The sequence below is a fragment of the Rhineura floridana genome, chromosome 3 (genome assembly GCF_030035675.1).
Source record: "Rhineura floridana isolate rRhiFlo1 chromosome 3, rRhiFlo1.hap2, whole genome shotgun sequence".
NCBI lineage: Eukaryota > Metazoa > Chordata > Lepidosauria > Squamata > Rhineuridae > Rhineura > Rhineura floridana.
Window position 1 is genome coordinate 143,847,692 of NC_084482.1, and position 23,530 is coordinate 143,871,221.

Consider the following 23,530-nt stretch of genomic DNA (forward strand, 5'->3'; position numbering starts at 1 on the left):
TCTACACATCACATACATGGGCACAAATGTGTATCCTTGTGCACTGTTGTATGTAAAGACTGCACATCCCTGTTTCGCTGCACTAGAATCCTGCAGCCAATCTATACTTTCCACCGTGGAGACATGTGATTTCTTTTTTTACACCTATGTAGGAAAAAAGTATTTATTTTGAATTTGTTTTATCTACCTTGAGGGCTCAGGTAGCCACTGGTCTAGTAGTTCAATAGAAGACTGACAATAAGCACCAATTAGGTAAATAGTTCCAGAAGGGGAGATGGGAGGGCAATATTCTTAAATTCTCTCCCAATGCACAGAAATGTCCTGTGTGAAATGGTCCTAATTCTTTCTTTTCTTGACAAATCACAGTAATCAGTTCTCTGGTGGAATGACCAAAAAGCTTCTGACTTAGACTGCAGTTATAACCATGTCTATGCCAAAGTAAAGCCTACTGAATTCAATGGGGCTTATTTCCAGGTAAATGGAGTTAAGATAGCAGGATTAGTCAGCATTCTCCCTCCATTGCCAGGTCTGCTGTGCTTTCATGGAACTTGTTATATGCTCTTTGTACAATAGTTTTAGGAGAGAATGTTTTCAGGGAGAAGCTTAAAGCTTTTCCCATTTTGTAGTGCCTCAGTCAAAAAGGCCAGAAACTTTTCATTCCCAGACTCTGAATAAGAAAGGCTCAACCTAGGCCTCTCTGATTCTCCAGTGATTTGTTTGATACATCTACATTTACTTTTTTAGCTTTCAGGATTACTCTACAAAAAGCCATGGCAAATTTATTCTGGGTTTCAAAGGTAGTCCTCAAACTGTAAAGCAAGACCATCTTCAGTAGGAGGGACAGTGCCTCACAGGTTCAAAATGCAGTTAAGCATGCTTTACCAATCAAAATGGGCTTTAGGGCATTTAAGTCTCTGCTGGACTGTTCACTATTTTTTGCAATATTCTCATGCAGAATTACCGAAAGAAAGGAAATGAAAAACACAAGTTTTCATTTCCTTTATTTGGGTGAGAAGAGATCACTCAGGAGATCTTTAATGAACACAGCCAGGAAATAAAACTGTTCCTGAGTATATACTGTTGCTGGCAGTTGTATGCATCACACATATTTTTTGTAAGAAAATATATTGAACATTTTCCCCTAATGTATCATATGTTAGAACATGCTCTTAAAATATAACATTATAATTATGCTATTCCATTTTGTTTTCATTTACTAAATGTGTAAATATTAAATGTACATATTGCATGAAACCTTTACCATTTCAGTAACTTTTTTTCCACAGACTATTAGCATAACAGATTCATAGGGACAATATTTGATAATATCCAGTGGTGATCATACTCAGAGTAGACCCACTGAAATCAATGGACCAACTTACATCCACATTCATTTTACTGGGTGTACTCGGAGTATGACTGAAGTTAGATATCACCAACCGTATTCTTTTCTCTCTCTCTGCTCTGCCAATAGAAAATTGGAGAATAAGAAGAGTACAGATGACTCTTGCAATGTGGTGGTTCTATTTCAATGAACAGTTTTCTGTTTAAAACCTATTTTGTATTACTGATAAAAATAATGCATTGTAAGACATGCAATATGTAGTTTCTTGTTCAGATATAAAAGTTGCTCAAAAGGCTGCAGAATTAAGGATCGGTTTGGTTAACAACTATTGTGCTTTTTCATTTATTTCAGCTGCTTAAAAAATGCAATGTACTATTCAGTCCTTCATTAACCTAGTAGAATATTCAACTCTTTGTCACTGTGAACCGTGTGATAAAATCAGGCCCTTCATTTACATAAAAATACAGTGCTCTGCTGTGGTTAGAGACTGCAGGTTTTAGTGAACATTTTCCAGAATGGAATGTATAACATTGATTTTACAGATTTTTAAATCTCTCTCTCTCTCTCTCTCTCTCTCTCTCTCTCTCTCTCTCTAAAGAGCTAGTATAGCAGAGTGGGGAGGAGAGCCTGGCTGGGAGTCCGGAGTCTGTGAGTTCAAATCCCCACTCGTGTCTCCTGCGTGTCAAGGTCCAGCTAAAGATCACCCCCACAATGAGTGGCTCAGGGGTTACGTGCCCTGCCACCTGTGCAGCTGTGAGCAAGCTGCATAGTCCCAAGGAGCCCATTTGCCCTCCAGCTGGCAGTTGCAGACAAGGAAGGAGCTGGCTTGTGCAGGTGTGGCAAGCTGAGCAGGCCCTAGCCAGCTGGGGAGGACTAGCCTCAGAGGGAGGCAATGGTAAACCCCCTCTGAATACCGCTTACCATGAAATCCCTATTCATAGGGTCGCCATTTATCGGGATCAACTTGAAGGCAGTCCATTTCCATTTTTCCATACAAAGGTAATCAGACCCCTGACCAAAGCTCTCATATTACTAAATTACAAATGGTACATTGTAATTTTGTTCTGCATGATATTTTGAAACAGTGAAACTGAAAATCAGTTATTGTAAAGTGACACTGGTTTTATGTTGATGTTTGTAAGAAACAAAAAACTGAAACAAGTTGCTTGCATAAGTATTCAACCCCCACACATTCATATTTGGTAGAGCCACCTTTTGCTGCAATAACAGCTTTAAGTCTTTTGGGGTAGATATGTACCAGCTTTGCATATAGTGTCAGAGGGATTTTGGCCCATTCTTGGCAGATTTGCTCCAGGTCATTCAGGTTGGTTGGATATCGCTTGTGGACCACAATTTTCAAAGAGCACCACAGATTCTCAATGGGATTGAGATCAGGACTGACTGGGCCACTATAGGACATTCACCTTTTTTTGAGCCACTCCGATGTTGCTTTGGGCTTGGGCTTGGGATCATTGTCCTGCTGAAAAGTGAATTTTCTCCCAAGCCTCAGTTTCTTAGTGGACTGAAGCAGGTTCTCTTGCAGCATTTTCCTGTATTTTGCTCCATCCATTCTTCCTTCAATTTTAACAATATGCCCAGTCCCTGCTGAGGAGAAGCATCCCCACAGCATGATGTTGCCACCACCATACTTCACTGTAGGGATGGTGTGTCTTGAGACATGGGCAGTCTTCAGTTTGTGCCACACATAGCTCTTTGAGTTTTGGCCAAAAAGCTCCATCTTGGTCTCATCTGACCACAAAACCTTTTCCCACATCGCAGCTGGGGCACTCTCATGCTTTCTGGCAAGCTCCAGATGTGCTTTCAGATGGTACTTTTTGAGTAACGGCTTTCTTGTCATCCATACAGGCCAGTGTTATGCAGACTCTTGCTATGGTTGACTGGTGCACCATTACTCCACTCCCAGCCACTGAACTCTGTGGCTCCTTCAAAGGGATTACTGGCCTCTCTGTGGCTTCTCTGACAAGTCTGAGTTTTGAGGGGTTGCCTTTTTCTGGCAGTGCCTGGGTGGTGTGATGCAGCTTCCACTTCCTGATTATTGATCCAACAAGTGCTCAAACACTCAAATTCCCACTGAATATGAATAGACATATATAAGATTGCACTGTAAATAAGAAAAATACAGCGCTGTAGAGCAGGGGTTCCCAAACATTTTTCCTCCACAGACCACTTGAATATTGCTGATGGTCTTGGTGGACCACTTAATGGTTTCTCTGCCCTTTGTAGCAATTGTAATGCGCTGTGCTAGATGTTGTATGATTTCTAATTGTTGCTTCTTTTATTTCTTATATTGTATGTTATTGTATTACAATTTCCATGGAACTCAAACTGGAATACATTAAACAATATAAGGGAAAAAAGCAATAAAAATGCAGTTAAAAATCAATGTGGATATTTAATGCAAACATTCCATGGACCACCTGAATGAAACTCATGGACTACTGGTGGTCCATGAACCACAGTTTGGGAGCCCCTGCTGTAGAGGGTAAACCGTATACAAAATGTTTACATGGGGAAAAGAGTATTGCCATACTGGCAGGGATCAAAGTACTTGGAACTGCTGTGCGGTAACCATGTACCCTTAGTTATGTTATACCTTGGTCTCCAACAAAGAATGGTAGAGCGTGGTGGTGGTTACTTATTGCTAGTGGTGCCAGAGGACAATCCAGTAGATGCCTGTGACACTCATAAAATCAGATTCCATACTAACCTTAATACCAAAGCTGGCTTAGTAGCAGACAGAGGGAACCGCATTTTCCTGATTAAAAAATATTGCTGTTTGAGTAGTGTGGAAATGTGGTATCACTACAACAGAAGCTCCACCTTCAAGAAAAATGTTTGCCTCCTACAATGAATGACTAATAGCTGAACAGTGACAAACTGATGATCTAGAAAGACTTCCAAGACACTGAAGACTAGATGTTTCTATCTTGCGTGCCTTGTCCCAAAGACTGCACAGCCTTCTATAAACACCCACTGCTGAAGGCAGAAACTGAAACAGTTCTGATCTTCCTACTCAGGTTGGATCCATATTTTTTACTTCTGCTGTATTATGGTTTTTTCCTTTTTCCTTTTTGAAGATGAATTTTCCTTCACTATTGATAAATAAAATTATTAGTTGTGTATATCATTTTTCATTTCATTTCCACTAACCTCCTGATTAATTTGTAGTCTTTAAAACATAAACATGGTGTGAATGAGTATACCCATGACTACATGGGAAAGCCCAGGCCCAGGCGCCAAATGTAGCCCTCCAGGCCTTTGGAACTTTCCCCAAGCCACACACTCACTGACTTGGCTTTGCACCCTCCTTGAGTGTTTCTGCCTGGCTAGACTGTCCTTGAACTCTGATAAGGTTTCTTGCTTGTGCTGGATGAAGAATAGAGGGTGCGTGTGTAGAAGCTAGCCTACTGTACAAAGATAACATTGGTGTTTCTGGCTCTGTCCACTTTTGCCTCTGGCTCTACCCACAACTGTCATGTGGCCCCTGGAAGCTTGCCTAGAAGGGAATCAGCAAAACGATACACATTCTAAAAACAGTTAAAAAATTCTAAAAACCAGTTACTGATAAAAACATTCTTTCATCCAGTGATCACCATAGTGCCAGGGACAGTCTCAAGCCATCAAATGCCCTGGTAAACAGGAAGGTTTTGAAATTCCTCTTAAAAGTCAATAGTGGCCAGAGATAGATGCACTTCACCAGGGGAGGGTATTCCACAAACAGAGCCACAACTGAAAAGGCTTTGTCATGAGTCAACACCAACTGGGCCACACCGGTGGCGGCACCACTGACAAAGCTGCTGATCACTGGATCCAAGATAGTAGATACTGGGGTACTTGGGTCTCAAGCTATTTAGGGTTTTATATGCTAGTAACTCACTGGCAGCCAGTGCAGTCCTTTCAGGATGAGTGAAACATGTTCCTTTTTATAACCCTTTCTCAGTTAATGTTACCAAATTTTCACAGAATCATGGAGTTGGAAGGGACCCTGGAGGTCAGCTTGTCTACCCCTTACTCAATGCAGGATGCACCTACAGCATTCCTGACAGTTGGGCATCCAGCCTCTGCTTAAATGGTTCCAGTGCGAGAGACCCCAACACCTCCCAAGGCAGTCTGTTCCACAGTCCAAGTGTCTCCTAATGCTTAGTTTAAATAAGCTTCCCTGCCATTTCTACCCTTGGTTTTTAACATTCCCCTGCTGCTGCATCTTATCTACAGCAATTAGCAAGTCATACTGTGGTGGTTTTTAATCTTCCAATTGTGAGAAACTTTATCTTCTGATGGCTGCAATCAAACCACTGCTAAATTCACAGCTGCAGCGGCCAATTGAAAAGTTGGCAAGGCTGTTCCCAGCACCCTCCTGTTAGTGCTGCCATCATCTACTGTTGCAAATGCTTCTCCACAGATACTACTGCCCCATTACAATCCCAAGAAATGGACTAGGCACCGGGACAGGCATTGACCAGCTACCAACCATGCTGTTTACCTCCTCTCTCCCTTTATTTACCTGGGAGGACATAAACAGGAAGAGTGTGCAAAATCTTGTATTGAGTTGGTCTGGATTAGGTGACTAACAAAGTCTCTCCAACTGAATGATTCCATATGGTGAACTGAGAGCGACCAAGATTAAAGAATTTTCATACCCCCACTGCCTGAACAAGTGCTAGAGCACCCACAATAAGCTGCAGTTAACACTGCTTAGGCATCTCTTCATTTACAGGAATCTGTGTACTAAGTGACTGCAGATCACAGAGCTTCTGTGCATGGCTGCCCCCGCTGTTGTGTTGCATTTTTCAATGTTGTAGTCTAATGTGCTCTCACCATTATCTCTTATTTCCACATTTGCTCCATGACTGCTCACTATGCCTATCTCTCGTCTTCAGTTTCCTTTAGCTAGAGTGTGCCATTCAACTTCCTTTTCCTTTGTCTGGTCATTTGAGCCAAGTCACAACATAATCCCATCTATGAGGAAACAGTTGCTTCACTCAAAATGAAGTGCTTTTGCTCTCCCAGTGCTTCCTGCATCAGGGGTCTATGCCCCTGTTATCAGAGATGCCATTGAAGGATCTGACAGTTGGGCATCCAGCCTCTGCTTAAATGGTCACCACCCCCACTCCTTGTGTTTCGGGACACAAGTCATTATTGCTCAGTAGCATGGCTCTATCTCAAAGAAATAGAAATACTACAAGAAATGCTCTTAAAATTAGTGCTGAGCTAAAAATGGATCCTTACATTCTGCGCCCCTCCCCAGGAAACAAATTATGTATACATTTGATGGGCTATGGCTCACTGCAGTTCAGGAGCTAAAACCAGTACATCCCATTTAAAGCCTGTATAAACAAGTGATTTTGTTGGCATCTAACAGCTACCAGAGAGAGCACTAAATGAATAAACTTGGGGGCCGGGATTCCACAAGAAGGTAGCACAACTGAAACAACACTGCCTCTTATTGCCGTTCGCCTCACCAGCAAGACACTCTGAGTAATAGTCAGGTTCAAATGGGAATAGATACCAGATCTCAAACTATCTAGGGTTTCATTGGTTAAAGCCACCACATTGAATTGTGCCTAGACATAAAGTAGAAGTCAGGGAAGCTCTTCAGGTACTGGCAAGATATATTCCCTGCTGTCCATACCATTTCACAGCTTTGCTACAGTATTCCAAACTAAGTGAAGTTTCCAAAACAGTCTTCAGAGGCAGTAAATGCATTGCAATAATTCAGTCTAGATGTGGCTAGATTCTGCTTAGGAACAAACAAAAAGTCTCAGCTGGCATATAAACTGATTAAAGGTACTACGAGTCAGGGAGAATGCCTGAGCATCCATCTGTAAGGCTGGATAACATAGGATGGCCAGGTGTTCTACTTCACAGAGGATAGTTCTGTTTGAAGGCATCCTTTATTTGAAGTACTCGAGACCGTATTGCTTGCCTCATACTTGCCAGAATTCATTGGCCTTGGGAGTTCTTCCCTGCCCCAGTGCTGGTGTTGCCAGTAGATCAGGAAAATAGAAAGGGGCCATTGGGGCTTATAGAGGAGGGCTGGGAGCATTCAGAGCCCATCATTGTGCTCCAAATTCACTTTTTTTCCCACCGCTCTGCCAGTTTTATAGCGGTGGTGGCACCACTCCCAGAGCTACTGGCTGCTGGAGTCCATTTTTATTATGCAGACGTCCAGTCTCCATCAACAACTACATGTTACATCAACATGAAGTTCCAAGGTGGGGATTCAGGGGAGACGACAACCTCCAGTGTCACAATGTAGCATTGCTTGGAGAGAGTTCTGGGAAATAGAAATAGTGCCTGTTAGAAGGAACACTGCTGCTGCTGCCACAAATAAGCTTTTCATCTTCCACCCCCATTTTGCCCCCGTCTCCCACCCACCCACAACTGATATGGCCCCTTCCTTTTGCAGCCTGCAAATGGGGATGCAAAATTCGGGAGCAGGGCATTTTAGCCCAGCCCAAGATAAATAGCAACTGCTAGTTTTATACTATTTACACATATATTTTTCTCTAAAAACTTCAGCATCCATATAACTTGGAATGCTGAAGAAAAATGAAGTAGGGGGACATAAATTTGAGCTTCTGCATGCTAATTTGAATTTGTATATTTGTTGTGAGATTCTTTCACACACACACCTCTTCAGCCCCAAACAAAAAATAATTTAATCCCCAATTTAATTAAGCCTGATCTCATACACTCTGGCAGAGGCTAAATGTTAGATTATAGGCTCAAATTAAAAAGTTGTATTAACTCTATCATTCCTTATGTACTCTAAGAATGAAGTTCTCTGCCCAGCGCTAGGCAAAACACTCAGTAGAAAAAAACAATCATGAAAAATAAGGTAACTGTTATTGACCTTCTTGGAACCACAGTTAATAACATTGCATCACTTTGCTCTGCAGAAGTGGGTGAATTCAAACAAAATGTAACTAGCTATGGCTTGCTACAACTAGCTTTGTTAGCCCTGAGTCCCAAATACTGTTTTATGGTGGAACATTCTCCATGAGATGGTTTTAATTCCCTTAAGAATATGACGTGCTACATTTTACTGGAATGAAAAGCCTTTTTATGAGTAAAGATCTCTAAACTATGCCATTAGCTCGGAGCAGAATGCACTATAAATATGGGCTGATAAATATGTTTCTGGTTAAAATGTTGTAATCTTGCCTGTGCTTGGGAAGAATCAGTTATTAAAAACACATTCTTGAACAAATAACTGTCCTGTCACACTTCATGGCTCTTTGGAGAAGCCTGGAGAATCGTGACAAGGTGCGCCTGGCGCCAACACTGTTATCTTTTCGGCGCCAGGTCAAGACTTTCCTCTTCTCCCAGGCATTTTAGCATGTGTTTTAAATTGTTTTTATATTGTTTTACATTTTTAAATTGTGTTTTAAATTGTTTTTAAAATATGTGTTTTAAATTGTATATTTGTTTTAATGTTTTTGATTGCTGTAAACCGCCCAGAGAACTTCGGCTATGGGGCAGTATACAAGTGCAATAAATAAATAAATAAATAAATAATCTATAAATATATGGGCAGCTCTACCTCCACCACAAAATGGCTGTCTTTCCATGCCTATGTACACACCAGAAGTAGTGATTCCTACCCTATGTGCTGCAAGAATACAGTTAGTATTCCATCAGGACCACAAGAAGCAAATTAAATGTTCTAGTGGATCCAGAGTACCCTTCCGGCCAAATGAAGTTAATCACCTCCTCTTTCTTGTCATATGTGGAAAACTTCTGTACTGTATATGATGTACTGCTTTGTGTCCTTGGTGTTATTTTGCCTTCGCTGCACTCCTGGAGACAACTGATTTCACTTTGGCTTTGCACACTCACTTGATATACCCACCTTTTGACAATATCGGCACTGTGCATCTCTGAAATGGCAGACATGTCATTCATGGGATCTGCCACAACTCTTACGCCACTGAGGAAGCTTGCCTGGACCTCAGAGTTCCTGCAGCACCTACTCCAGCTGATGAACTGTTGCACTGTACCCTATGGATGTCCAGAAGTAGTCGACCAGGATCTTTAGCCAGCTGGGTGAATCCCTCGCCAGCACACTTCTTGGATACTTGCACCTGCTGCTTCAGTTGCCAGAGCTTTCTCTAGCGCAATTTTGAATGTGAGCTGTCTTTTTGCAAACAGGCTGCTCATCATGCAGGCCACAGACCATGTGATCATGCAGCATCTTCTTGAGGTTTGGTAAATTGCAATGCTCTGCCAAGTACCGAAGTTCAGCAACATACAATGACACACTCTCTGTTGGGCCCTGTTTACGTTTGTAGAAAGAATTATGTTGTGCTATTTCAGACAGGTTATTTTGGGAGGGGGGATGCGCTTGTAAAGCATCCAGAATATCCTCATAAACTATATTATCAGGTTAAGCTGGTGCCAGAAAGGCCTGGGCTAAGCCAAAGGTTTCTGCCCCACAGACACTGAATAACCCAGCAAGCTTCTTCTCTGACTCTGTAATGCCATTTGCTGACAAGTAAAACTCCAGCCTGTCCACAGAACATTCCCACTTGCTGGGACATGCAGGGTTAAATTCTTCAGTATGCCCTTAGATAGCCGTAATCCAGGCAATGGGCACAGTGCCCTGCAGGGACTTCCACAAGGCCCAAGGTGATTGCCTAATCTAATCTAAGCTCTCTGTCCACCTCTAATCCATGAAGAAAACACCCTTCGTGCCTCCATAGTATCCCACCTTCTCGCCAGTGAAAGTATCATGAAGAGGAGGCCACACAGAGGTTATAACAACAATAACTTTACTGGAACAGTTTATAGAGGGAAGAAAGCCTGCAATATATTGCTGCTTGCAATACAGAACCAAAACTGAACAGCACCCTGCCTGAGAGAGAGCTGGCTCAGCAGTTCCTGGTATGGCAAGCCAGGAGGGTCAGTGCACTACACCCATCCACTGAGGAAGTTGCCTCTTCTAATGTCACTAGGGGGAGTAATTCTGAGGTTACTGATTCATCATTGGAGATTATTGGCTACCTTGTGGGCTTCCCCATAGGCAGCTGGTTGGCCACAGTGAGAACAGGATGCTGCACTAGATGGGTCACTGGCCTGATCCATCAGGCTCTTCTTATGTTCGCAGAAGGAGGTGACCACCTGCCACTCTGCATGAGTCACAACCCTTTCATTAGTCTTCTTCCAATCAAAAAGTCTCCACAAGAACAGGTTATGCAGTATCACCGGGGGTTGGTTGCATCTTAGCATGGAAGTTGTAAAGTATGAGAGTATAGAAGCAGGTCAGCATGTAAAGTCCAAAAACATATAATTAGTTTTAGGCTCTGGAAGCATCTTGGAGTGCTGGCTGGCTCTTCAGAGATGGTGATGTTGGTATATTTAAACTAAGCTGTGCCTCCATCTATGCTTAACCTGTATATTCATTAATGCTACAATATAAAAGACTTTGGACATTCCATAATGCAAAGTTATGCACACATATTTTCCCACTGAATGTGCCAAAAGTTTCACTCTGGGATAGGGTAGAGGCATACAAACAGGAGTGATTGCAGGGAGGAGGGTGTTGTGAAGTGGGGGAGGCTCTGCAAATGTCCACAACATCCCCCCAGTTCCATAAAATGTCCACACTTCCCAGAAACATGCAACTTTCCAGCAGGACCAGCACCAGGGGATTGGCACCACTGGGCAGTCACCACCTGAACACTAAGGAGGCACCACCATCAAAACTGCCATCAACCCCAAGTGCCCAGCAGTTCTCCAAGTGTTGGATGGTCATGGTTTTAAGAACATAAGAACACAGGGTGGTATGCAATTAACTTGTTGCTCTAATGCAAGGAATAGCAATAGTGCAACAGGATTTCCCTGCTCTCCTCCCCCCACACGTGCCCTGTGCCACCCCCAAAGGAGATGCATGGGGGGGAGGAGAGTGCTTTTCTTTGCCCAGAGCTATAGCTCAGGTGGCTGTGATTGGCACCTTCCATTTTAACTCCTCCACACTGCCTCTGGGTCGCTCATCATAGTGTCACTCCAGAGCAATTCTACATCACAGTCCCCAAAGGCATTGCAGGGGAATTAACATGGCAGGTTCCAGCAGCAGCATTTGCCAGCTACTGCCAAAGTAAGGGGAGGAAGAGGGGCCCACACACAGCAGAAAGGCCCTCACACAGATAGGGTTCTTCCATGGCTTCCCTGAACCCTGAAAAGGACACTTTGCTGGCAGAAAGACAAGTCTCACAGAGACTTATGAGTCCAGAGTGCTGACCGTTTACATGGTGAGGCCCATTATAGCACAGGTGGACAGAATGTGGATTGTGATCTATTGATATGCATCAGGTTGACCTGTATTAGCGCCACAAGGGTTTCTGACTCCCTTTCCCTTCCCTTCTCTTTCATCCAATACTGCCCGTTTGTAGTAAGGGCCATAGCTCAAAGTCCTCTTTGGAAGAGCCTGCAGCTGGAACACAGCCCTAATGATAAAACACAAGAGGACCGCAATAGTCTTCCTACTAAAGAGCTCTTTCCAACCATGAGATTTCTTTTCCAACTTGAACTGAGAAAATTTTATTTTGTTTTTAGACAAAACAGTTTAATGCCATTCAATCATATACATTCAATGTTGCTTGAATAAAACAGGACCATTTTATAGTGTACATTACACAAGCTTGGTTTTTGTTTTCCTTTACTCATACTTTCCATACACTTAAGAACGTCATATCAGAAATAAATATTCCCAGTGTTAAATACTTTGATAGTTTGCTTGTTTTGAAATTTGCATACACAGACCAAAAAAGCTTTATAAGTGATACTTACATTTAAGGTTTCTTGTTTTTTTAAAAAAACAAGACATAACCCTAGGATTCATTGTAAGAAGTGGAACCTGAGCCCAAAATCAAGTCAAATACTGCAGAGATTACAGTAGATTCCTGAGTGAATATGAATCTGAGGGTGAAGATGCTCACACCATTTTCAAAGCAGTGAGGTTGCCCCATAAACTACATCAACGATACCGGATCCTCTTTAGAGTCAAGCTCTTGGGGTGGGGAGAGGAATGGATGGCACCCTTCATGCCACCACAAACACTCCCAATCCCTGGAACTGGAATGGTTTGTCACTTTAAAAAAATCCCCCTTTTTATTAATAAATGGATGCATGAACATATAAATACACAAACTGTTATGTGGTACTTTTTAAAATACAAAGTGCATAGTCTAGGTGGAGAAAAAGAGAGGATCAAATATGAAGGCTGTGCCAGCATTTGATATGCTGGTATGTGCATCTATCATTTTGTTGCAAAGGAATCCTTGCAGAGCAACTGGAGAATTTACTGTGTTTACAACTATCTTCACTGTTAGCATATTTCTTGATAATAAAACATATTTTAGATCAGTGTAATGCCCTTATTTAAACTGAATTCGTGCAAATCCATTTGCAGATCTGCCATTTAAGCATTATTCCCTTTGGATGTTCATCTAACCAAACCATCTATTCATATGACCTTCTCCAAGTCAGTATATACAACCAGTATTATGTGCTGAGAATGTCAGTTGACTGCATCCTTGGGGAGGTTCAGGCAGGGCTGGTCAGAAAATGTCTAAGAACAATGGAGAGTCTGGCATATGATTGATTCAGTTATGCAGCAAGTCGAGCCATATTTTCCACACCTGCTTCCAGTCCACTTTGAGCACCTTTATGGCAAAGTGGCAAATATGAGTGGAGTCATAAGTAGGTAAAGAATTACACGCAATCACATCAGCATGCATTAAGGTTTTCTTAGATCTACACAACCCACAATTTTAATGCACCAATTTGGTTGTGTGAATTCATCTTCTGCAGCTCTAGATTGTCCTCTAAAGGATTTGGTTAGAAATTAGGATACTTTTCCTTTGGAAATCGGTCAATCAGAAAAACAGTTGAGCACTAAAGAATTTTGAGGCAGTTTGTTACATTAATAGCAACACATAGCATTTTAAATAGAGCACTGCTGGCATCCTTACAGATCTTATTTCATAATTAAAATTCAACCAGTGACAATGCAATACACAAAATAGATTGGTTAGGATCCTGTCCCCCCCCCTCCTACACACAAACACGTCAGTGGAAGTACTACTCCAACAGGAATATGTAAGACCCCAAAATTGTGCCATAAGTACAGAACTGGCAAACACTGCTGGGCAACCATTCTACTGGGCTTCATCTTTGAAAGCAGAGAATAGTTGGATTCCAGAAGTACATTCAACACAAACCGTGCAGAATCCTGCAGCAATCTCTGTACAATAGGCAGACAAGGGAAAAGAAATTTCTCCCTACCTCCTAGAGGGGCTACTTGCTCACTGCAAAACAAGAGAATATGCATCACCAAATTGTCCATATGCCAATTTTTGGGACTAGATACACATTTGAAAATAATTTGTGTAGAGAAATACATCTCTGTACTGAAGACTGAAACTAGGTGACCTGTGTGCCTACTCAGTATCTTGTCCAGGTAGAAACTTGATAGGCAACTTCAGCAGCATTTCCTTCTTGATCTTTAAACAAGATAAATAGGGTTCTTGATCTTTAAACAAGTATTGGACTGGATAGCCCACCAAACAGAGGATCGTCCTCTATTATGTAGCACATATGGCCACCTACTATCTCCCCATGCAAGGTCAGTGGTATCAGCTGAAGGATTTTATTGTATTGTATGGTTTTGGTCAACTGCACTTCAGTCATTTTTCATCACAAGGTGGTAAATGATCCCTGCTCCACCACCACCTTCTATGACATTTTTTGAGGTCAAGTCACTTAGGAAGAGGGGGGAGGGGAAGAACCATTTACTTTATTGAAATAAAGTACACAAATGAAACACACACCAGCAAATGAGTTAAATTATCACACGATATGATGTTATGCCAATATTGCTGTTTGGAACATTAGCACAAATATTTTATATTGGAGTGTTAATAAGGCTATAGTGATCAGTGATCACATCTCAAAATTAAGAACATCAAGGCGAGAGACTCAGTTAATAAAACCATGGCTATCTCTATTGTATTGTTCGCCTATATCTTTCTATCTATATATATTAAAAAGCATTAGCTGTATAGAAACCAGGGGACTATGCCGAAAAAATGGATTAGATACAGAAAGGCACTGGAGTAAGTTACTATTTGTATGTTAGAATTTTGTAATCCTTCCTGTATTCCGACACTAATATGAAGTCATAAGCCTAACGGGCCTAGGGGTTGGGTCTAAATGTCAAGGACTCTGTGCTCTATTCCTCAAAGAGGTATTTTCTTTTGTCAGTGGATGGAGTAAATTAAGACAGCTTTTGTCAATATCAGTATTAATGCACAGCTATGACAAAACATAGTACATTCCAAGACTCTCATTTACATGGCTTGTCCTAAACATGCAACACTGAAAATCTGTCTTGACTTCCATGCAATAAAAGGAAGCTGAGTTTCCTTTTGTCCTTGAGTAAATTTATTTCAAACTGAAAAGACATTGAAAAATATTATTATTTATACACGCATGTGGATCTCTTTGATGTAAAGCAGGGATAGCCAACATGGTGCCTTCCAGAAGTTACAGACTATAACTGTCATCACCCTAGCATCGGCTGAGGAAGTTGCAGTCTAAAACATATGGAGGGCACCACACTGGTTACCTCCGGCCCCAAGTACGACTTCACTGTTGTTTCCTAATAGTTCCTGGGATTGCTTTATGGGGAATGGAAAAGATCCGGGGGGAAATGGATGAGCATTTTCTGTCTTTTTTTGTATCATGCCATTAAAAGTTATGATTTTTTTTTGCAATATATTTTTGTGTGTTGCCTAATAGTATATATTTAGTTTCCTGTTATTAAATTTTACATACCAGCCAGCCAGCTACTTTTTAGATCTAGCTTTACATATCCCTTCTGCGGCTACTGAATTTCCACCCATCTCTCTGCAGTGTTCAAGTCCCAGGTAGTTTCATCATGAGGAGGCATTCTGATATTATTGCCATGATTGAACATATTAACTATGTCAATGGGGAAAAAAATTAAGCAGATGCTCTATATGAACTGAAATTTGGAACAATGCATGCATGTATCTGAAGTATGTATCATTTTTGGAATGCCTTTCTTTCTAAAAAAAATATGCTGAAGAGATAGCAAAACCTTATGGCAGAGCAACATTTTGGGATAGCCTTCCAACTCCACAGTTAATATTCTGAGATTGATATAGGTGAACTATGGAAGAGTTCAGGTGGTACAACTGCTATCAGGATCCTGAACTGTACAGCAGGCTGATCGCATGGTTTACCACTGTGAAGCAGCATCCAAAGGTTTGGGCCAATCCTAAACCAGAGATTCTGGATGTGATGTCTTGTGAGACCTTAAAGACAAACAACTTTATTATCACATAAGCTTTCATAGGATAATTTCATAGGATACAATCTACTTCATCAGATGCACAAAGTCTTATCCTGAGTTACCTGAGGATACACATAGTTGGGACAGGGATGGGGGGAGACGACTTGCGAGCAGTGAGGTCAGAGGAAACGAAATTCATTTCATTTCATTTATGTTTGGGTGAAATGACACCTAGCATCAAATTCCACCTGCTCTGATGTCTCCTCAATATTGCTTAGACAAGAAAAGTGCAATTTCTCTTTTCAGATGCTTCCGTCGTGAAGGTGTGAGTTGTTTACTTTTCATGTACTGGTCACATAACTAGTGCAACACTTTAAAGCTATGTTCAACCATCACTGGACAAAAAGCTTAAACCTGACTTATTTGTCCTTAACTGTGATCTTGAAAGAAAACTTTGATGCTGCCCAAGACTTCTAAAAATTCTTAAGTGCACAGTGCCCTATCACATTCACAGCCTCCATTATAGCATGCCCTGAAACACAGATAAACAACATTTCATTTCTAAATAAATCCCCTGACTTAGCTCCCTAGGTTCCACTGGCGAGAACATCCCATGATCAGAGTTCTGCTAACAGAACTCTCCTTCTAGTTTAACAGGGGTGCATTTTTCATTGATATTCCCTTCTAATAGTCAAGCTAGGAGTAAGACCAAATTCATAATCTAAAATGACTACACTAGTTTTCTGTGCAACATGTGCAACAACTGTGTTGCTTAATGAAAAGTAATTCTCACACAAATTGTGGTGCTCTCTCCCCATCTTGTGGTGATTTTTGGAAATGCATGTTGATGAAGTTGCAGCTGGGTGGTCTCAGCTGTTTTAAAATCAGTCTCTTCAGGTGACAGTGATACCTTAAAGTTTAATATCTCTGTAAGGTCCCTGAAAAGAGACGATAACTATAAGCAAAAGTCAATGTGCCTGTTCAAGCTACACATCAGTGAATATCAAATGAGATAAACCAGCTCAAGTGAGGACACACCCACCCACAAACACACCCCTAATCTTAATCATGTTAATGAAACATAACTTTTTGGCAAACCAAAGTCAAACTAAATAGGTAGAATGTTCTTGGTACCTATGTATTGTGTTTTGAATTACTTTATAAGATAGCATGAAAAGCCTACGCTCATAGCCACAGAGCTTATGATGGCCATTCTTCAACTTCCTACATTTTATTATCTCAGTCACTACATTAATGAGCCTCAGATTCATTAGCTCCCTGCTCCTTCTCCACCACAGCCAAGATGAGATTGGAAGCTTTCACTTCCATTCTTAATTATAGTTTATTGAAACAAGCCAACTTCAAACTGTTGTTTATGAAATTATCTTATTTATCTAAACAGTAGTTAAGATTAACCACAGTTTACAGTTTGTATGTAATGACAAACTGTGGTTAACTGAAAACAAAAGCAAAAGCTTCTGATCTCCTCACAGCCATGTCAGAGGAAGAGAGGGCAGGGAGGAAGTGCACCACCCTAAACATGTGCATGTAACACTAAAACACAGTTTGGCATTATGTCAGAATCGGAGCTTTAGGTGATAAACCAAAGGAAACCAATGAAGAGTCCAGTGGCACATTAGGGATTAACAAATTATGCCACAAACCTCCATGGATTTAGAGTCTTCTTTGTCCAGTCAAAAAGCTTATGCCAAAATAAATCAGTTAATGTACCACAAGACTCCTTGCTGTTTTTGCCTTATCAGACCTAGCTATCCTCCGAGAGTTAAACCAAAATAATTATTAGAAGCCCACTCAGAGAGGTGGAACCTTGCAGGGATCATTCAAGAAGAAAGAGAATATTTGCATGTGGGCGCTTCAGAACTCTATTACTGGCCAGCTCAGTGGTTTATATGAGTGGCTATATATTTTTATAAACAAGTACATGAGCCTATATAAGATGTACATATTCCAGAAGCACAAATTCATTGTGTCTGCCCCCTACATCTAAAGGAAGGGTGGGGAGGTGGGGGGTTGGCTTATTTTTTGGTCTTACATTAGTAATACTGTTATAGGTATCATGAGGTACAAAAACAATTTAAACTTGAATGTATGGACAAGCTAGGATTTTGGACCTTGATAATTCCTTCCTACACACTTGAATGGGGTCTCCGGAATCTGGCATAAGAGAGGACAGTAAACCTTGCATAGATGGACTAGCACAAAAAGAAGACAGGGTGTTTTGTGTCGTTTTGCATTCTTGTATAAAAAGAACAAAAAGAACACATAGTCTGACATTTAAAAGTAAAAAAAAGATACACTCTGTGTCTTAATAAAGCCTTGGGTTAATTTGTTTCAAGTGTTGCTCATAAATCAGTAATTTAAAAAAAGTTCCCTCATCTGAAGCCAAATGTGTTAGATATTTGCACACAGGGTACCCCACTGTTGCTAATAGATTGGTGGATGCACCAAGCATGTCTTCTGCAGAAACTTCCATTAGCAGTAACACAAAGTTTACAATGATATTAAGTGGAATCCTTCTGTTTCCTCTCTGTCAAGCTGGGAAGCTCAGGAGGGTTTCTATGTGGAGTTCATAATTGTCTGGATAAAGATCTCCCAACACACACACATACACAGAGAGAGAGAGGAGGGGAAAACATTTATGCCCATGCTGGAGAGGGAACCATCTTTTGTGTGTGTCTCTAGGCCAGAATCAAATACAAACTTTTAAGACTTTCCAACGACTTGGGGTGCACGTTAAAAGGCTTGTATTAAAAATCATACAATCATACAAATGATAAATAGTTTAAAATAAGCTTGTACAAAAATAAAATGATCCGCTCCCACAAGTAAAAGGCATATATAGCTGACCTTTCGAAAGCCCTTGGAAACAGCAAATATATACTGCTAAAGCCACAGGTTAGTTGTATCTTTGGTATAAGAAAATAGCATATCTTTTTGCAATACAGCCCCTCCATTGGCAGGAACGTTTGGTGCTGGACTGCAGAGCCAGTTTATTCTTATTGTTTCCGTGATGAGTCTTCCATGTATAATAGACAAATATTCCTAACATGTTGTCCTATGATGATTGGAGAAAATCCCAGTACCTTCTTGGCTCCTCCTAGGACTTTTGAATCTAGGGGAGGCGATGGAAAAGAGGGGGGGGATTGAAGTGAGTCTGATAAGCAACTATAATGAGTTTTGTTTCAACAATGATATTTGACAAAAAATGCCTTGTCAAAATGTTCCCCAAGGGGAATTGCTCTATTCAATGACTTGTATATTAAGTAACAGAAGTAACTGTGAGTTGGAAAGAAGAATTCTTAATCTGATTTTTAGTAATTGATTACTCTTTTCATGAATGGAATATTTATTCAAATCATCGCTTCTACGTAAGTTTACAATTAACTATAAATCAACTCCAGAGCTCTGACAACCAAATTGTAGGGAGAGTCAAATGTTTCCCATATGTTTTCTATGAGCCTGATGAACACATATTTCACATTATCTTTCCCAGTGGGTTTGCCTTCCCAGGTCTGGACCCCCAAATGGTTCATTTTCCACAATACCAAATATATTCAAAAAGAAGGAAGGTTATTTCCAAGACTAGCAATTTCTAAATAGGAAATCACTGCAGTAACATGCCAAAATAATCAATGGGTCACAGGATAAAAAAGGAACACGGCTACTTACAAGGATATACACTACAGAGTGGTGTAGAGCAGGGGTGGGCAGAAGGTAGACTGGGATCTACTGGTTGCTCTCTGGGTAATTTGCAGTAGATTGGCAAGAGTTTCTGTGATTTCCAATTGTTCCAAGAATAGCAACAGCTAACATCCTCCCCCCCCCAAAAAAAAAGTAGCTGAAAAGGAATAGTTGGAAGAATAGAAGGACTGGAGTTTTCTATGGCAGGACCTGTTTTGGTAGTGGAAGAGCTTGGTTCTATTACTGATTGCAAATTCCTGAGCTGAGTATGTGCTCAGAGCCACCCCATTCCTTAGCATATGTTTCCCTGTTTGAACTGCTATTTTGCACTATTTCAACTTCAGTGTATTGGCCCTCATACAGTGCATCACTGACTCCACACAATGGTCCATGATTTGCACAGTCCCACCTTATTTAGAGCTGAAGTAGAACTGAATGTCATCAGCATACTGGTGACATCTTGCTCCAGATCTCCTTGACTGCTTCCAACGACTTCAAGTAAATGTTAAAAAGTATGGGGGAACAAGATGATACCATGAGTAAGGCCCCTAGTGCAAATGCCAGGGAGCCAACAGACAGTCACCCAAAGCCTCTGTCACCCACTGTCCCTGTGAACAGCCCTGTTTCCAATAACAGAATATCTCTGAAATCACATGTTTACATTTTAGGATAATGTTACCATGAAAACCCTATTCATAGGGTCGTCGTAAGTCAGGATCAACTTGAAGGCAGTCCATTTCCATTTAAGAGACCAGTTTAACTGGACTAAACTAAGATCAGGGCAAATTAACTTCTCCCACAGCACTATCATAAACGTAGCAGAGAAAAACTAGAAATGCCCATGGAGAATAATCCAACCATTCAACATGGAGGAGCTTGGCATGCAGTGGGTAGAAAATGTCCTGAAAAAATACCTGGCACAGACACATATTGGACAGACATCACATTGGCCATGCAATAATCCAAGTAATGCAAAAATTTCCCTTCATAAAAATAGTAATACATTTCATTTTTAATTTCTTCCTATGAAGCATCTCAAAGCAATTACTCAATACAAAAAACTTACATAAAACAATTGCATATATAAAAACAGTTTAAACAACTACATCTATAAAGATAATTACAAAAAATTGCACATATTAAAAACAATTTTAAATCCAGTACAGATCCCAGCTGGGATAAAACTCCTCACAGAGGCCTGTTGAAAGGTGAATGTATTCAACAGGTACCAAAAAACAACAGGAAATTCCAGTGGTGAAGTTTTAACACACTGAAGGCCTGATTCTCACACTGTGCTGAATGGAACTTCTGATAAAATGATACCTGAAGGATGCCCTCTCCTGCAGAGCAGTGATCAGTTGGGTGCATAAGAGATGAGACAATATCTTTAGGTATCCTTGTCCCAAGCTGTATAAGGCCTTGTTCACCAGTATCAGCACCTTGAACTTAGCCTGACAGCTAATTGGCAGCCAGAGCAATTCTTTCAACAGTGGACTAATAGGATGATGACAATGTTCTGAAGTGAGCAGGCAGAGGGGGAAAAGCAACATGATAAACAGAACAGAGAGGAGACAGGCTCCAGTGCTTCCTGGAATGTTTATTTTGCTTTACTCATTTACTTTCTGGGTGACACTCCCACTAGTGACAGTCAAGCTGCCACATCCTGCAGTAGCTGAAACTTCCAAGTCAATTTCAAGGGCAGCCCCACATTGCAGTAAATCAATCTAGAGGTTACAAGTGCATGGATGACAGCAGTCAGGCTATCCCAGTCCAGACACATCCATCGCTGAGTCATCAACAAAAGCTAGTGAAAGGCTTTCCTAGCCATTGAGGTCACCTGGATCTCTAGTGATAGAGATGAATCCAGAAGTACCTCCATACTATGAACCTGTTCCTTCAGTATGATCCCATCCAAAGCAGGCAATTGACCAATTATCTGGACTTGGGAACTGCTCACTTCTGACTTGCCAGGATACACAGTCAGTTTGCTGGCCTTCATTTAGCCCACCAACAAGTCCAGTTACAGGTCCAGGACTTGCACAGTCTCTCTTGATTCAAGTGTTACAGAAAAATAGAGCTGGATATAATCAGTGTGCTGACAACACCTCACCCCAAATCTCATAATGCCTGCTCCCAATGGCTTTGTGTAGATGTTAAATAGCATTAGGGACCAGAAGGTACCCTATGACACCCCACAGTAAAATGGCCAGGGGCCCAAAAGACAATCACCCAAGGCAACCAAGGCCAGTTTGGTCCCATAACTAGGCCTGAGCCCAGATTGGAACGGTTAAAGATAATCAGTTTCATCAAAGAATACTTGCAACTGCTGTGCCACAACCTTCTTGATCACCTGCTCCCAAAAGGAGGTATTTGTGACTGGGTGGTAATTGGTGCAAACAAATAGGTACTTGATCAGGGGGGTTAAGTATTGGTCAGATCACCACTTCTTTCAAAATGGCTATGACCACTCCCTTCCAGAGATGCCCTGGCCACACTCTGGATCCACCTGGTCACACCCCCTCTGCAAGCCAAGAAAGTCAAAGATCTGCATCTTGTGTCTGCATCGTCACAAGGACCTTGTCCGTGTCATCAAGCCGCATCCCTGAAAATGATCCCATGATGTTATAGCAGACGTTGTGTTGGACACCTCACAGCGAATATGGATGTGGCTGTCAAGATGTTTGACAAGAGTGCTTCCTCCCTCAGCTTCTATTTCCAACCTCTGGGTAGCTTATGAAGAACTTGTCAGTCTTGCCACAATGTGTAATCATGAATTACGTAATTGGGGGCCCTCACACCAGCATTTTCTAAGTTCTTTTGTGATCCTGAGAACACTTCCAAAACATGTTTTATGTCAAGATAAATAGGCTAACAAACCAACTATTGAAACTATTTTCTCAGAAAGAAAAAAATTCAGGAGTATTACCTGAGTTACAGCAATACATGAAGAAAGCTAATCCTGCAGCAACACTGAAGCAGGCAAGAAAGAAAGTAGGACCTAGAGAAGGAGGAAAAAACAAATCAGCTACTTATTAAATCAGCAAAGGAGGATTAAAATTATGCATTCAAATTAATGGTTCATCAGTGATTACTGTTGTTACTTTGAGCGACTACATTGATTCAAATGTAGCTGGAATAATTATGCTTCTGCTTCATGTACTATACTACATAAACACTATTTCCAAGAGCAATTATTTTGCATTACAATTGTTATTACAATCGTGAAGGCCTCTGTTGCTTGTAAGTTCCTTATTTTTTTAAAAAAAGTATTCTTATTAAAAACTTGCAAAGAAAGAGAAGAAAATTTAGGGCTGTATCCAACGGTGCTTTACTTAAACAGAACAGACTTTTGCCTGCACCTTGGAACTTTCCTTTCCTGTTCTCCTCCCGTGTACCCCCTCCCCAAATATGCTCGGGGGGTGGGGGAACTTCCAGAGCAGATTTGGGGGAACGTGGGGAGAGGAGAGGGACTGTTTGGTTGTGTGCACAGTGATGGATTTGTATATCCTTCAGTCTAAAAAAAATAATCTGGTTTATCATTAGCTACTTACTGGAATAAAAAAAATAATTAAAACATCATTCACAAAACCAAATGATGCCTACAGATATGCCATGTATTTATACAGGGCTTTGCTATGGTAACTATAGTTGTGGCTCCCTCATTTTTCCTACTGACTCAGTTAAGGTTAGAAGGGAGGTTATGCAAGCTTTGTATGCAGGGCCGGTTCTAGGTTTCTTGGGGCCCTTGGGCATACAGACCCCTCTAGGGGCCCCCTTCTGCATAGCCCTCCTGGACAGGGGCTGCCGCCACTGCTCCTACCATGCTTGCTGAGCTGGAGGGAGAAGTTGCTGGTGGACAGCTGGCTCCTGAGTCGGGAAAGGAGGAAGGCCCCCTCCCATGCACCCCAGGAGACAGAAGAGGTGCTGCTGTCCATTGCACCACAAGTGAGTGCATGCCCCTTCAATTTGTGTCACTCAATTGAGCCACACCGTGCAGGCATGGGTGGCGGCAGCAGCAGCAGCAACTCTTCCACAGCATGCAAGCAAAAACCTCCCACCCACCCTGAGGCCCGCTGTCCGCCGTCAACTCCTACAGCCCAGCAAGCACAGCCAAGAGCAGCGGCAGCCCCACCAGGCATGCA

The 23,530-nt window shown here is 41.5% G+C and overlaps 1 protein-coding gene across 5 annotated transcripts in view; it reads right to left on the bottom strand.

Moving 5' to 3' along the window:
* Positions 1 to 11,943: 11,943 nt before the first annotated feature.
* The window catches only part of CARD19 (caspase recruitment domain family member 19), a 59,189-nt gene continuing 47,602 nt past the window's right edge, over positions 11,944 to 23,530 (bottom strand). For 3 of the 5 annotated variants that reach the window (XM_061618201.1, XM_061618198.1, XM_061618199.1), the window contains 2 exons: positions 22,315 to 22,386; positions 11,944 to 18,819 (listed from right to left, as the gene is read on the bottom strand). In XM_061618201.1, coding sequence (XP_061474185.1) covers positions 18,704 to 18,819; positions 22,315 to 22,386 — 188 coding nt within the window. In that variant the 3' untranslated portion in view covers positions 11,944 to 18,703. Of the gene's footprint in view, positions 18,820 to 19,797; positions 19,881 to 22,314; positions 22,387 to 23,530 lie in introns of all 5 variants that reach the window. The other 2 variants (XR_009761479.1, XM_061618200.1) reach the window with 2 other exon arrangements.